The 16,574-nt window shown below is 40.8% G+C and overlaps 1 protein-coding gene across 1 annotated transcript in view; it reads left to right on the forward strand.

Annotated features, from left to right (window-relative positions):
* Positions 1–14,208, forward strand: part of SLC67A1 (solute carrier family 67 member 1) — a 45,052-nt gene extending 30,844 nt beyond the window's left edge. Inside the window, exons 8-10 of the mRNA XM_075838063.1 lie at positions 6,165–6,266; positions 9,120–9,240; positions 12,947–14,208. Of these exons, the coding sequence (XP_075694178.1) occupies positions 6,165–6,266; positions 9,120–9,240; positions 12,947–13,134 (411 nt within the window). The 3' untranslated portion in view covers positions 13,135–14,208. The remainder of the gene's footprint in view (positions 1–6,164; positions 6,267–9,119; positions 9,241–12,946) is intronic.
* The last annotated feature ends 2,366 nt before the right edge of the window (positions 14,209–16,574 follow it).

Consider the following 16,574-nt stretch of genomic DNA (forward strand, 5'->3'; position numbering starts at 1 on the left):
TTTATTTTGATATTGTATCACGTTTCCTACCTTTAGGCAAATATTTAGGGATCTCGTAAAACTCCTTTTATGCTGCCTCCTGTGCACAAAATATAACTACTATATATCTGCCCCTATATACAAGAATATAATTACTATAATACTGCCCCCTATATACAAGACTATAACTACTATAATACTGCCCCCTATATACAAGACTATAACTACTATAATACTGCCCCCTATATACAAGAATATAACTACTATAATACTGCCCCCTATATACAAGAATATAACTACTATAACACTGCTCCCTATATACAAGAATATAACTACTATAATACTGCCTCCTATGTACAGGAATATAATTGCTATAATACTGTCCCCTATATACAAGAATATAACTACTATAATACTGCTCCTATATACAAGAATGTAACTACTATAATACTGCCCCCTATATACAAGAATATAACTACTATAATACTGTCCCCTATATACAAGAATATAACTACTATAATACTGCTCCCTATATACAAGAATATAACTACTATAATACTGCCTCCTATGTACAGGAATATAATTGCTATAATACTGTCCCCTATATACAAGAATATAACTACTATAATACTGCCCCTATATACAAGAATATAACTACTATAATACTGCCCCTATATACAAGAATATAACTACTATAATACTGCCCCCTATATACAAGAATATAACTACTATAATACTGCTCCTATATACAAGAATATAACTACTATAATACTGCCCCTATATACAAGAATATAACTATTATAATACTGCTCCCTATATACAAGAATATAACTACTATAATACTGCTCCCTATATACAAGAATATAACTACTATAATACTGCCTCCTATATACAAGAATATAACTACTATAATACTGCTCCCTATATACAAGAATATAACTACTATAATACTGCACCTTATATATAAGAATATAACTACTATAATACTGCTCCCTATATACAAGAATATAACTACTATAATACTGCCCCTTATATACAAGAATATAACTACTATAATACTGCCTCCTATATACAAGAATATAACTACTATAATACTGCCTCCTATATACAAGAATATAACTACTATAATACTGCCCCTATATACAAGAATATAACTACTATAATACTGCTCCTATGTACAAGAATATAACGACTATAATACTGGTCCTATATACAAGAATATAACTACTATAATACTGCCCCTATATACAAGAATATAACTACTATAATACTTCCCCCTATATACAAGAATATAACTACTATAATACTGTCCCCTATATACAAGAATATAACTACTATAATACTGCCCCCTACATACAAGAATATAACTACTATAACACTACCCCTATATACAAGAATATAACTACTATAATACTGCCCCCTATATACAAGAATATAACTACTATAATACTGCCCCTATGTACAAGAATATAACTACTATAATACTGCTCATATATACAAGAATATAACTACTATAATACTGCTCCTATATACAAGAATATAACTACTATAATACTGCCCCCTATACAAGAATATAACTACTATAATACTGCCCCTATATACAAGACTATAACTACTATAATACTGCCCCCTATATACAAGAATATAACTACTATAATACTGCCCCCTATATACAAGAATATAACTACTATAATACTGCCCCCTATGTACAAGAATATAACTACTATAATACTGCTCCTATATACAAGAATATAACTACTATAATACTGCTCCTATATACAAGAATATAACTACTATAATACTGCCCCCTATACAAGAATATAACTACTATAATACTGCCCCTATATACAAGAATATAACTACTATAATACTGCTCCCTATATACAAGAATATAACTATTATAATACTGCTCCTATATACAAGAATATAACTACTATAATACTGCCCCCTATATACAAGGATAGAACTACTATAAGGGCGGGTTCACACATAGCGGAATTTCACTTAAATTCCGCTGCGGACACTCCGCAGCGTTAATCCGCAGCGGAGCCGTTTCTCCATTGACTTTCACTTTAATTTAGCAGTGTTCGTTTACACGATGCGTACAATTCCGCTGCGGAGCATAGGCTGCGGAGCGGAATTTGGTGTCCGCAGCATGCTCTGTCTGTTGCGGAGCAGTGGCGGACTGGTTGCGGACTCATGGCGGAATTTCTCCATTGACTTCAATGGAGAGTCAAAATTCCGCAATGAAGTCCGCAGATCTTATGTGTGCTGCGGAGCGTATTGTTTTTACTACCATGACATTTCTTCATTCTGGCTGGACCTATGTATTTCTAGGTCTACAGCCAGACTGAGGAAGTCAATGGGGCTCCCGTAATGACGGGAGCGTTGCTAGGAGACGTCTGTAAATAGTCACTGTCCAGGGTGCTGAAAGAGTTACGCGATCGGCAGTAACTGTTTCTGCACCCGGGACAGTGACTACCGATCTCAATATACATGTATCTGTAAAAAAAAATATAAGTTCATACTTACCGAGAACTCCCTGCGTCTGTCTCCAGTCCGGCCTCCCAGGATGACGTTTCAGTGTAAGTGACGGCTGCAGCCAATCACAGGCCAAGCACAGGCTGCAGCGGTCACATGGACTGGAGCGTCATCCAGGGAGGTCGGGCCGGATGCCGAAAGAGGGACGCGTCACCAAGACAACGGGCGGTAAGTATGAATTTCTTTGACTTTCACTAGGGAAAGTGCTGTCCCTTCTCTCTATCCTGCACTGAATAGGGAGAAGAGAAGCACTTTTCCTGCAGTCCGCAGCGGCCAGTCCGCATCAATTTTCTGCACATTTTGTGCAGATCCGCTGCAGAATCTGCAACGCAGATTCTGTGCGGCATTGATGCGGACAGTTGCGGAGGAATTCCGCCATGTGTGGTCATGCCCTAATACTGCTCCTATATACAAGAATATAACTACTATAATACTGCCCCCTATATACAAGAATATAACTACTATAATACTGCCCCTATATACAAGAATATAACTACTATAATACTGCCCCTATATACAAGAATATAACTACTATAATACTGCCCCTATATACAAGAATATAACTACTATAATGCTGTCCCCTATATACAAGAATATAACTACTATAATACTCCTCCTATATACAAGAATATAACTACTAGAATACTGCCACCTATATACAAGAATATAACTACTATAATACTGCCTCCTATATACAAGAATATAACTACTATAATACTGCCCCCTATATACAAGAATATAGCTATTATAATACTGCCCCCTATATACAAGAATATAACTATTATAATACTGCCCCTATATACAAGAATATAACTACTATAATACTGCCTCCTATATACAAGAATATAGCTATTATAATACTGCCCCCTATATACAAGAATATAACTACTATAATACTGCCCCCTATATACAAGAATATAACTATTATAATACTGCTCCCTATATACAAGAATATAACTACTATAATACTGCTCCCTATATACAAGAATATAACTACTATAATACTGCCTCCTATATACAAGAATATAACTACTATAATACTGCTCCCTATATACAAGAATATAACTACTATAATACTGCACCTTATATATAAGAATATAACTACTATAATACTGCTCCCTATATACAAGAATATAACTACTATAATACTGCCCCTTATATACAAGAATATAACTACTATAATACTGCCTCCTATATACAAGAATATAACTACTATAATACTGCCTCCTATATACAAGAATATAACTACTATAATACTGCCCCTATATACAAGAATATAACTACTATAATACTGCTCCTATGTACAAGAATATAACGACTATAATACTGGTCCTATATACAAGAATATAACTACTATAATACTGCCCCCTATATACAAGAATATAACTACTATAATACTTCCCCCTATATACAAGAATATAACTACTATAATACTGCTCCCTATATACAAGAATATAACTACTATAATACTACCCCTATATACAAGAATATAACTACTATAATACTCCCCCCTATATACAAGAATATAACTACTATAATAGTGCCTCCTATATACAAGAATATAACTACTATAATACTGCCTCCTATATACAAGAATATAACTACTATAATACTGCCCCCTATATACAAGAATATAACTACTATAATACTGCCCCTATATACAAGAATATAACTACTATAATACTGCTCCTATATACAAGAATGTAACTACTATAATACTGCCCCCTATATACAAGAATATAACTACTATAATACTGCTCCTATATACAAGAATATAACTACTATAATACTGCCCCCTATGTACAAGAATATAACTACTATAATACTACCCCCTATATACAAGAATATAACTACTATAATACTGCCTCCTATATACAAGACTATAACTACTATAATACTGCCCCTATATACAAGAATATAACTACTATAATACTGCCCCCTATATACAAGAATATAACTATTCACTCTAACTTATTTTTAATTGTTAAAAGTGTCTGACAATATAAAGCAGAGGGTGAAGGTCTGACTGGCTTGATGATGAGAATCTATAGTATCAGGACTAGTTCCCCCATCACTAGTGACCTGGCATTTTTGACCAGAAAAATCTGGACTGGAATGCGGTCCTGCATTGCGTGCCTTTATCTTTCCTTCTTGCGTTTCTTTAGCCACAGGGTTTCCTAGAGGCTCTTGTGTGAGGAGTGTTCTATTGTCACTGCTATGGTTGGCATTACGCAGGTCTTATTTCCTGAGCGCTGGCTCCTGTGCTCCTCTAGCGCCGGTTTTATGTGTTCTGTCTTGTCATTGAGGTGGGGTCCCGCGGCCGCTCATTGTTTTGCTTTTTTTTCTCACGCTTTTGCATTGGAGTCTCTGAGAAAAGGTTAACATTTCATATAAAGAGCGCAGAACGTGAGAGCTCGTATTGGGGCTGGTATTTTACCTAATGGCGGCTTCTGATGACGACAGATATCGTAAGAGCCGAGAAAGGAGATCAACTTTCACTCTCTTACAGCAGACTAAATCCTCAGCTCTCTACTTGCAGCTGTAATGTATTGTTTAGGTGGTCCCCTTTACATATTTTAAAGAATGAGGGGGACCCTGCCCATGCAGGTGAGGGACAACCTGAGCTGGAGCCTTCCTCTTCTAACACCCCATAGCGGCCTCACGGGTTTCTTCTCTAGGCATCTACAATTGTATGTACCGTAGAAGCTTCTAGGTTTGGACTGATCCGCTAGAGAACTAGAAGATGCTCCAGTGGGCTCGGGCTTTGATATAATAATGGGTACAACAGAACCGGCAGAAGACAACCCCATTTGGAGCCAATTACATGCCACTTATGGGTTGATCACATAAAACCTATTAGACCTTAGTGATGATATGTGACGTGCACATGTTCTGTATGGATGGAGGATGGGCCCTCAGAATCATTACCTTTGGTGGACCCAAAATAAACCCAGTCCAGCTCTCGAGGTAGGCCCAGCGCAGGTTGGTCCTATAGCCATACGCCATGTACGCAGTGTCAACCTGCAGAGGACTCATCCCTATATTTACTGCAAATGGGGAACACCACCCTTCTCTCATACAAAGGGGACAAGTGCCATGGCCGTCCTGCTCTGGTGTAGTGATTTTGCTATGGGGCCCGTCTTGTTTCCTGTTGCTCCTCACATTTTTAGGAAACGGGCCTGGTGAAGGTCCTCTAGATCCTATTGGATAACCCACCGCACAACATAGTCCTCAGGACCCTTAGTCTTGAAACCATCGCAAAGTCATTATGGCCAAAACATTACCATGGCAGGCAGCGATTTGCTGCACGTCATCACGCGGTATACACAACACTGACGCGCTGCTGACCCATGGGGTCTAGAGACGGAGGATCGGGGAGGATAGTACAAAGTTTATTTTCTATATGAGGGACATAGGAGGGTTTTTGAAAAACCCTTATTGACCATCAAAAATGTTGGGAGTTATGGAGACAATGAATCTATATACCAGGTTAAGGTGGAAGATCAGAGATGATGGAAGCTCGAGTAATTATACCATTTGCCCATCTGGCCCTTTATTTTATTAATTTTTTTTATTATTATTTTTTCTGTTCTTTGTTTTTCTTTGATCTCTGAATATAATTTATAACCTCCTAATTTCTTTAGGTTGTCCAGGGATTCATGGTTGGACGACTGACCAGCCGCCTTTCCGATGATACCCTGCTCCTGCTTAGTGTGGCGGTTTCTATAGTCGTTGGACTGGGCCTGGTAAGAATATTTATTCCTTGCACAGTCGGGCTGATATGTGAATGCACATGATGATGATTAATTATTAATATTACATTGAAAGACAATTTCCCCCTTAAATAACAAATATAAACTAAGCAGTAAGCAGCAGTGCCTCCATAACAGCACCACATATAGTGCCCTCTTAATTGTCCGATTCAAGGGGGGTGCCCCTATAACAGAGAAAATCACAACGCCCCTATTACAGAGCCAACCACCATGCTTCTATAAAAGCCACACACATAGCACCCCAATAACCGTTCCATTCAGGTGCCCCTACAACAGATCCATCCGCAGTGCCTCCATAGCTCTACCAGCATGAACCTACTGTACATGAATAGGAATTTAAACTGAAAACTTTTTAATAATGTATCCTGAGCCATCCTAGAGGGAACCAGAGAAAATGTATGTTTTTGGTGTTTTCTATAGTCAAATGTTCTGTACTGTCAGCACTGGGGTCCACCGCTGCCCAATGATTTCCTCAATGCACATGTGACTATGGCGAACAATCACTGGTCGTAGTGTTGACGTGTCACCCATAGTGATGGGCACCTCTGTATTAGCGACCTGAGTGTCCGTTTTTGGCCTCTATAAACCCCTTTAAATATTACCGTGTGATTTGTCTCTTTCGTGAAGAGAAGGCTTGCTTATTTGGACAGCGCGGAGCTGCCTCTAGATGTTACTAATTATACCACAATAACAAGTACAAGAATCGCGTCTCTTCACAGGCACTTGTGAAAAGAGTCCTAGAAATAACATCCTTTATTATAGCTGCTCTGTAACAACAAGACAGGACGAAAGCAGATCTGTCGCTGGTGCCGGCGACTGAACAAATAACGTTTTTATGGAATATTTTCTCATGCTTTTGTGTTAGTAAGTGTTGTGTTTTATCCTTGTACTTGTAGATCTGTGTACACAGCACATCACAAGCAGCAATACAGGAACATGCACCAACACATACCCTTCCGGTTATGCCTAAGACACCATTTTTCTCAGCCCTTGTAATTAGACTCAATGCCCCAACAAGTCTGGAATAATGAAGCATTCGCACTGAACAAGTTTTCTTATTTAGTTATGTTTTATATGTGGCATACAGTATATGACCAGAGTGGAAAGCGGTTACATATATCGTCTATCTCTGGATGACCTGTCCTGTACTGTATTATACAGACAACCCATTGATATGAATAGACACTGTGTAATACTTAATTTCCCCTGTGGTGGCGCTGCAGGGAAATTGAACACTTTATGCCAGGTTTCCCCAGGAGGACACTTTGTGATCAGCTTATTGTCAAAAGAACCTGCTAACAAGTAGGGATTTTTTTATAGTGGAGAACCCCTTTAAAGGGAACTTGCTATCAGCGTAGACCTCCTTAAATAAGGACAAATTAAGATATTGCAGGTGTTGTCCAGTTGCAGTAAATAATTGTTATTCTTTATATAATGAAAAGTTCTAAAATTTTCCTTTTATATTTTTTTTACTTATTCCTCTTGGTTTTAAAGATCTCTGCTTACTGTTTAGTAGGAACATTCATTTTCCTGGTCATGTGATGGACACAGGTACAGGGCTCGTTACAGTAACAGTAATCAGAGCTCTGTCTTGTAATGAGCCAAGCACCTGTGTGTTCATCACATGACCAGGACCGTTGTTTTAGCCACTGGAAGTAAATAATGAGGGTTCCTGTTAAAGGACAGCAAGCAGAGATATTGAAATCTGAGAGGAGGTAAATCGGAAAGTATATTCTAAAATTGTATCACTGTATTTTACGAAAAATAAAATGAGATGAGAGTTCCTGTTAAATGACAGCAAGGAGAGATCTTGAAAACACACAAGATTGTCTACACATTAGATTACCGATCCCCAAAATCAACAGGATCAGCTGATTTATCTAATGTGCATGGCCAGCAGAAGAAGCACTTATTAAGCTGAATTAGAGAGTGCAGTATACCCATGTAAACCACGGTAACCCCATATCAGAGGTTACCCCTACAATAGAGCAGATCATAGTGCCTCTATAACACCACCACGTGTAGCGCCTCATTAAAAGTTCCACCTAGGTGCAACAGACAGTCAAAGTGCCCCCATTACAGCAATAGATATAGTGTCCCTATTATATTTACCAAAACAGTGAAAGTTCTCTCCCGGTTCCTCTTCAACAGAGCTAGTCACATCACAGTGCTAAACACAGTGCCCCCATAACAGTGCCATTTAGTTGCTCCTATAGCAGAGCCAGTCACAGTGTTCCATAGGGGTATGTGCACACACACTAATTACGTCCGTAAATGACGGACGTATTTCGGCCGCAAGTACCGGACCGAACACAGTGCAGGGAGCCGGGCTCCTAGCATCATAGTTATGTACGATGCTAGGAGTCCCTGCCTCGCTGCAGGACAACTGTCCCGTACTGAAAACATGATTACAGTACGGGACAGTTGTCCTGCAGCGAGGCAGGGACTCCTAGCATCGTACATAAGTATGATGCTAGGAGCCCGGCTCCCTGCACTGTGTTCGGTCCGGGACTTGCGGCCGAAATACGTCCGTCATTTACGGACGTAATTAGTGTGTGTGTGCACATACCCTAACAGTTCCATATAACATAGTCCGCCACAATGCCCTATAAATGCACCAGATATAGTGCCCCCTTAACTTTTCCATCCAGGTGCCCCTATAACAGAGTCAGCCACAGTGTCCTCATAACAGTACCAGCATGAATTCATGTGAAAAAAAGTTTTTCTGGAAATTTCTACTTAATAATTTATTATTGGATACATTATCCTCAGTCCCGGTGCAATCATAAGACCTTGTGACACAAGTTTCTGTATTTCCTTTTCTAGACAATAATGACGACTGTCTTCCACTTCTGCGTCATTGCTCTCCCGATGGTTTTCACCCTGTGCCTCTCAGGAGTCATCACCGACAGCATCTTAACCAAAGCCGTCCCTCCATCAGAAACTGGTATGTATTGGGGTAGGCTGCTCCCCCATTAGGGACCGGGAATTGGGTAACCAATGCCTCATTAGTATGTAGTGTGCATGACACAGTGACATATGGCGGCTGAGCTGTGTAGCCTGCAGGTGTCATGTCCCAACTGCATTGTATCCTACCTATTTAACAATGCTTTGACTATTTTCCAAAATGGCTATGGCCGGTGATTGCATTGTCTACCGCAAATCCTTTACAGAGGTATGGGGTGATAGTGAGCAAACCCCACATTTTATTGGAGCCCCCCCATGTTTCCTCCCAAGGACAGAAGCAGAGAGAACCAATCAGGTGAAGGTTCGCACCCATAAGAATGCACTGACCGTACAATGTGGCTGCGACTTTTGTGTAACGCTTCCATTCCTATGGTAAATGTTACATAAATATCCACAGATTTCTACTGGAGGAAATAAGAAAAAGTTTTGCCACTCGAATGATACAAATGTTACATTACAAAACTGGAGTCATGTGACCTATTCTGGCATCGCATGGCAGAAATTCCGTCTATCCCAGGGGTTTTAGGGTTTTATGTAAAACAAAAGCCTTTATCTTTATATAATGACAAGTTCTGCATCTCCCCTCACAATGTTCAAGATCCCTGCTTGCTGTCAGTGAATGGATACATTTTTCTTTACATCGATAGGCTAAAAACCTGTACAGACGGAGGCCTCATTTTAGTAAGGTGTAATGTTCAACTATCCATAGTCTGCATATAGCCTACTGAACCAAACTTACAGCAGCATAGATCCATCTAGTAGAACCGCAGGTGTTACATTCTGAATACGTTTAGTTAAACACGGGATCAACATACCCAACTGATTGTGGTCTTATTTTTTTTGCACAGCTGAGGGTTTGTGGCTATTGTATCCAGTCTGGACAATTTTCTGTGAGCTACACAGCATGAATGCCAGACTGATACATTTTACCTGCACTGATACATTGTAACAAACTATCAGGACAGAAGAGGGATTTGTGCTGCTGCTGTGATTAAAAAACAGAGGATTGTCTAGAGTAATACCCTGTAACAAACCATGAGCTATCTCAGTAGGAGATGATCAAGAAAATAATCCATGCACTGACAGCAAGCAGAGATTTTAAAAAAGGAAAGAGGAAACTAAACAGAAATTCTATCAGTTGCAATACTTAAGCCATCTTTATCCTAACATTTAACGCATTAAATACACAGTGGCAAGAAACTTTAACTTGACTTTTTCAATGGCTTTTGTTGTGTGATATCACGCTGTAGAAAGTTATCAGTCAAGATAAAAATGGCTACATCTGTATATCTGTATTATTAATATATATTGTATTTTTCTGATACAGAGCTCTAGACATAGATTTAAATGATGAAATTCAAACTTTCTGCAGCCACCACTAGAGGGAGCTTATTGCATACAGAATTATTATAGAGATCAATATATAAACAGTATGCAGTAAGCTCCTGAGCTCCCCCTAGTGGTGGCTGCAGGCGGACAGAAGTTTATCATTTACCTCTATATCTATGCAGGAGATTTGGATATCTGTATTGGAACAACAGAACCCTGACTGCTATAAGGCTGGATTCACACGAACGTGGCGTTTTTGCGGACACAAAAACGCGGCGTTTTGGGCGCGCAAAAACCACTTGGCAGCTCCGTGTGTCATCTGTGTATGATGCGCGGCTGCGTGATTTTCGTGCAGCCGCCATCATAGAGATGAGTCTAGTCGACGTCAGTCACTGTCCAGGGTGCTGAAAGAGTTAACTGATCGGCAGTTGACTCTTTCAGCACCCTCGACAGTGAATGCCGATCACAATATCGAGAAACCTGTTAAAAAAAAAGAAAAAGTTCGTACTTACTGAGAACTTCCCTCCCGGCCGTTGCCTTGGTGATGCGTCCCTGTCTTGACATCTGGCCCCATCTCCCTGGATGACGCGGCAGTCCATGTGACCGCTGCAGCCTGTGCTTGGCCTGTGATTGGCTGGAGCTGTCACTTGGACTGAATTGTCATCCCGGGAGGTCAGACTGGAGGAAGAAGCCGGGAGTTATCGGTAAGTCAGAACTTCTTTTTTTTTTTACAGGTTCATGTTTATTGGGATCGGTAGTCACTGTCCAGGGTGCTGAACCAGTTTAACTCTTTCAGCACCCTGGACAGTGACTATCTCCTGACATCGCGTACCGGAATTTTTTTTGCCGGGTTTGGCCAAACCGAGTTTGGCCGAACCCGGTGAAGTTCGGTTCGGTTGTCCGGGTTCGCCCATCTCAAAGACACTCCGTTTGGATGTTTGTAAACAGAAAAGCACCTGGTGCTTTTCTGTTTACATTCATCCTTTTGACAGCTCTTGCGCGAATCACGCAGTTCGCACGGAAGTGCTTCCGTGCGGCATGCGTGGTTTTCACGCACCCATTGACTTCAATGGGTGCGTGATGCGTGCAAAACGCCGAAAGAGCGGACATGTCGTGACTTTTTTTCAGCGGACTCACGCTGATGAAAAAGCACGGACATGTCTGCACGGCCCCATAGACACATATAGGTCCGTGCAACGCGCGTGCAAATCACGCGCGTTGCACGGACGTTTTTCCCGTTCGTCTGAATAAAGCCTAAAAATGTACTGAGATTTCACATTGGTCTGGTTTATATTCTACACACCTGGGTCTTGGTTACATCACTTTGATCTGGAGAATATCTCATTGCAGGGGTTTCAGGTGTCAGAAATAAATCCACACATTCCAAACCTTTTTGTCAAGTTTTGAATTACTTTCTGTAGGAGTTTTAAATTCTAGACTTGAACACAAGGAGCAAGCCTAAGCCTCGGGCACCTGTAAGGAGATATACAGGGACTTACAGCTGATAACAGAGAATCCGCCTTCATTCCTGCCCCAACATTCAAGGCTAAATAAATAAATAAGGGATCAGATGTAGATGAAAAGTTCCATATGTTGTGTGTGGAGAAGTTCTACCTCTGCTACCTCTCATCGTTTCCATTTCTCTCCTCACATCGTGACACTTTTCTTGCTAGAAAGTTTACTGGCAGTCTGTCCTGAAAATACTCTGTGCTGCTGGATGACCCTGTTCTTTTGACTATTGGTCTGTGTATTCCCACTTGCCTCAATGCCTTCATTACTATATAATACTGCCCCGTCACATGTAGCTCTGTCCTCATTTACAACACTACATAATTCGACAGGTCGCTGCCCCCCACAGGATCAGCACACTGCTCTCCTGAAATACTCTGTGCTGCTGGGGGCCCTGCTGTTTCCACTATTAGTAGGTGACTTCACTATTCCCCTCTTCATAATATGACACTACCGATGTCATATGCAGCCCTGTATTCACTAACATTAAGTCCACAGGTCACAGATCTCTGCAAAATCAGCACAATTCCCTCTTGAAATACTCTGTGCTGCTGGGGACCCTGCTACTTTCACTGTGTATCTCTGTCTGTAATCTCCAACTTGTCTCGATTCCTCTCCTCATATTATGACACTGCCGCTGTCATATGCAGCCCCGTCCTCACTAACATCATTACACAAGTGAAGAGGTCACTGCCCCCACAAGATCAGCACACTCCTCCCCTGCTGCTCTCGTCTTTCCATTGATCTTATTGGCTATAGGGTGATTTCCACAGGTTCGTTGGCCCCTTCAGGGTGTCTCTTATAGATGCTACTGCTACAACATGCTGATTTTGTCTTTTATCTTTTAGGAGCAATGCTGGGGATCTGTGCAACTATCCAGCCCCTCACACGGACCATAGGACCCACCATTGCGGGATACCTATATAAACACTATGGGGTGCCATCCTTCGGCCTGTTTAACATTGTAGTTAGTCTTTTGTTATTAATGTACCTTGTAAATAGTCAAACGAAGCGAAACGCGGGGAAGAATAAGTAGTCAGGTCGCATCACAGAACTTTTATATATTAGAATTTTTATATATATATTAAATTAATTATTGCAAATCCAGAAGAGCCTTTATCCTTAAGGAATTAAAAATAAGGGGACATGTCTGGAGCCCCCCTGCTGTGTATAGAGGGCATTAACCCAATCCTTTCATGAGAGGACAATATATCCTGAGCCTATTGCTCCCTCCTGGGCAAAAACACGCAGGAAAGCAGCTGCCTAGTATCAAGATGTACCAAAGAGAAAAGGGGAGGTCAATGGTCTCAAACCTGAAGCTGTGGAACTGCCCTCATAGCCACAGGCCACAGCCGCAGACACTTACCCCAAAGGTGAGGTGTCCAACATTTGGCTCTCCAGCTGTTGCAGAACCACAACTCCCAGCAAGCCCTGATCTCCACAAGCCCCTATCCTAGAGTTCTCCAGGCTGGAGCTCTCCTGCTGTCACTGAAAAGGTCTGTCTACTGGTTGTTATTGGCAACAGTCGACAGCTTGTCGTCAGAAACTCCCCTAACAGCTTAGCCGAACTGTAATAATGCAGGGGGGGTCAGTTATCTACCTCTATCTTTATATTAGAGGGTAACTAAACTTTCAGAAAACTTCTGACATGTCATAGTGACATGTGAGAAGTTTTGATCGGTGGGGGTCTGAGCATTGAGACCCCCACCGATCGCTAAAATGAAGCGGCAGAAGCGCTCGGGTGAGCGCTGAGTCGCTTGGTTTGTGATCATCTTTTCTCGGAAAGCCGATGTAACAGTGTTCGGGCCCATAGACTTTCTATTGACTCCATACACTATTAGCTCGGCTTTTCGAGAAAAGCCGATCCAAAACCAAGTGGCTCAGCGCTCACTCGAGGGCTTCTGCCGCTTCATTTTAGCGATCCGTGTGGGTCTCAGTGCTCAGACCCCCACTGATCAAAACTTCTCACATGACACTTTGAAGTTTTCTGAAAGTTTAGTTACACTTTACCAGGAGCCAAATCATTGGTCAATGCCCATAGGGGTTCCTTAAGCAAAATAAAAATTTTAGAATTGTTATATAATTGTACATCATTTTACCTTCATGTTTGTGTCTGAATAATAAATGTTTACATAAAAATTGTATCTGTGTTGACTGAACTTCTTAACATTCCCATCTAATCCAGAGTCAGGTTTTAGAGGTGATTGTCACAGTGTGTCAGTATTTCTTCTTCAAACTAAATTCAGCTGCAGCACCAATTTCTCCCCTGTCCTGAACCGGTTTTATGCAAATAAATCCTATATAATGAAATGTGCTGCAACTTTCTAATATAATATACTTTTTCACCATTTTCAAGATCTTTGCTTGCTTCAGTGAATAGCAAAACCACTTTTTACATCAGAGTCTGAAATGTATAAGTCTGGAGTCCTGGCTTTTTAGTTCACAGAGGATTGTTTAGACTGGATGCAATTGTTACAAACCCTCCTCTGTGAGGGTCCATTAGGTCTGTACAGGTTTTCAGCCTTGTAAACAAGCATGTTGACATTCACTGACAGCAAGCAAAATAGGAATAGGAAATGTAAAATAGGAATTGTAACACAAAGTATATTAGAAAGTTGCAGAGCTTTTCATTTATGTAGTGATTAGGCTTCATTTATATAAGACTGGATCAGACCTTTAATCGGCTTCCTATAGAATTGGCCCTGGATAGGAAGGTTCGATGGTGAACCCCATTGGGGTCATGGACTGATGTAAGTGATTACAACCTGTGTACTGAGCTAAGGAATATATTAGCGTTAGGCTGGGTTCACACAACCTATTTTCAGACGTAATGGAGGCGTTTTACGCCTCGAATTACGTCTGAAAAAACGGCTCCAATACGTCGTCAAACATCTGCCCATTACTTTTAATGGGTTTGCCGATGTTCTGTGCCGACGAACTGTCATTTTACGCGCCGCTGTCAAAAGACGGCACGTAAAATTACACCCTCGTCAAAAGAAGTGCAGGACATTTCTTGGGACGTAATTGGAGCCGTTTTTCATTGACTCCAATGAAGAACAGCTCCAAATTACGTCCGTAAAAGACGCCCCGCAAAACGCCAGTACATGCAATTACGTCTGAAATTCAGGAGCTGTTTTCTCCTGAAAACAGCTCCATAATTTCAGACGTAATTGCAGTTATTGTGTGCACATACCGTTAGGGTATGTGCACACGACCTCTTTTCAGGCGTAATGGAGGCGTTTTATGCCTGGAATTACGCCTGAAAAGACGGCTCCAATACGTCGGCAAACATCTGCACATTGATTGCTATGGGTCTTACGATGTTCTGTGCAGACGAGCTGTCATTTTACGCGTCGCTGTCAAAATACGGCGCGTAAAATGATGGCTCGTCAAAAGAAGTGCAGGACACTTCTTGGGACGTTTTTGGAGCCGTTTTCTCAAAGACTCTATTGAAAACAGTTCCAAAAACGGCCGTAAAATACACAGCGAAAATGCCGCGAAAAACGCGAGTTGCTCAAAAAACGTCTGAAAATAAGGAGATGTTTTCCCTTGAAAACAGCTCCATATTTTCAGACGTTTTTTGTTAAGCGTGTGAATATGCCCTTAGAGATACAGAGATATTCTGGACATAATAAGACTATTACACTTTGGAAAGAATGAGACGACTTTCACCAACACCTGCCGGCGACCTTCTGTAAAGTGAAGAATGTTTACAAGGTCGTATAGATTTTATTGTTTGTAGAACCAGCAGTTGCTCATCCTCAATAAAATAAGACGCACATCTGCGCCTAACACTGTAAACGCTGCATAAAAGCCAGAGAACTCGATTTATTGAACTCATTACCACTGTAATACAAGTGAATCAGACCCCGAAACTACAACCCACAACCTCCTGATCATTACATGTACAGGGTGCGGTGTACAAAATGTAACCCTCCCTCTTACAGCCAATAAAGGGGTTCTCTGATACAGACAATCCCTTGTAAAATGCATCATTGAGGCATCTTGAGCTAGTGGAGGAAAACCCTCAATTGGTTGATATGACTGACAGCTCATGTAATGCTTTATTTTTCCTGCAGGAGTGCTGCAGGGAAAATGAGCATTTATATTTTGTATACAAAAGAAAGACAAGGAGTCATGCACTATTCTGTATAAATATGAAAAATAACATAAGGGATAAAAGCGCATCGAGGATCCCATAGAATACAGCTATACATGGGCTACACCTAAATATTGTATAAAATACATAGTAGGTTCCATGTCAGTAATAATATGCACAATGGGTATAGAATAGCAATCTAAAGCATTATAAATACGCCTGGATGTATATCTTCAACACTTAGGCCCCATGCACACTACCCATTCGGTTCTATTGGCCGCGGGCACCTTTCCGTAGTGCTACGGATGGGTGTTCGTGCCGTAGAACCGTGCCGGGAATTATGGAGCATGTCCTATTTTTCGTTTTTTACGGGACGT

Source organism: Rhinoderma darwinii, chromosome 9, assembly GCF_050947455.1.
Source record: "Rhinoderma darwinii isolate aRhiDar2 chromosome 9, aRhiDar2.hap1, whole genome shotgun sequence".
NCBI classification, from domain to species: Eukaryota; Metazoa; Chordata; class Amphibia; order Anura; family Rhinodermatidae; genus Rhinoderma; species Rhinoderma darwinii.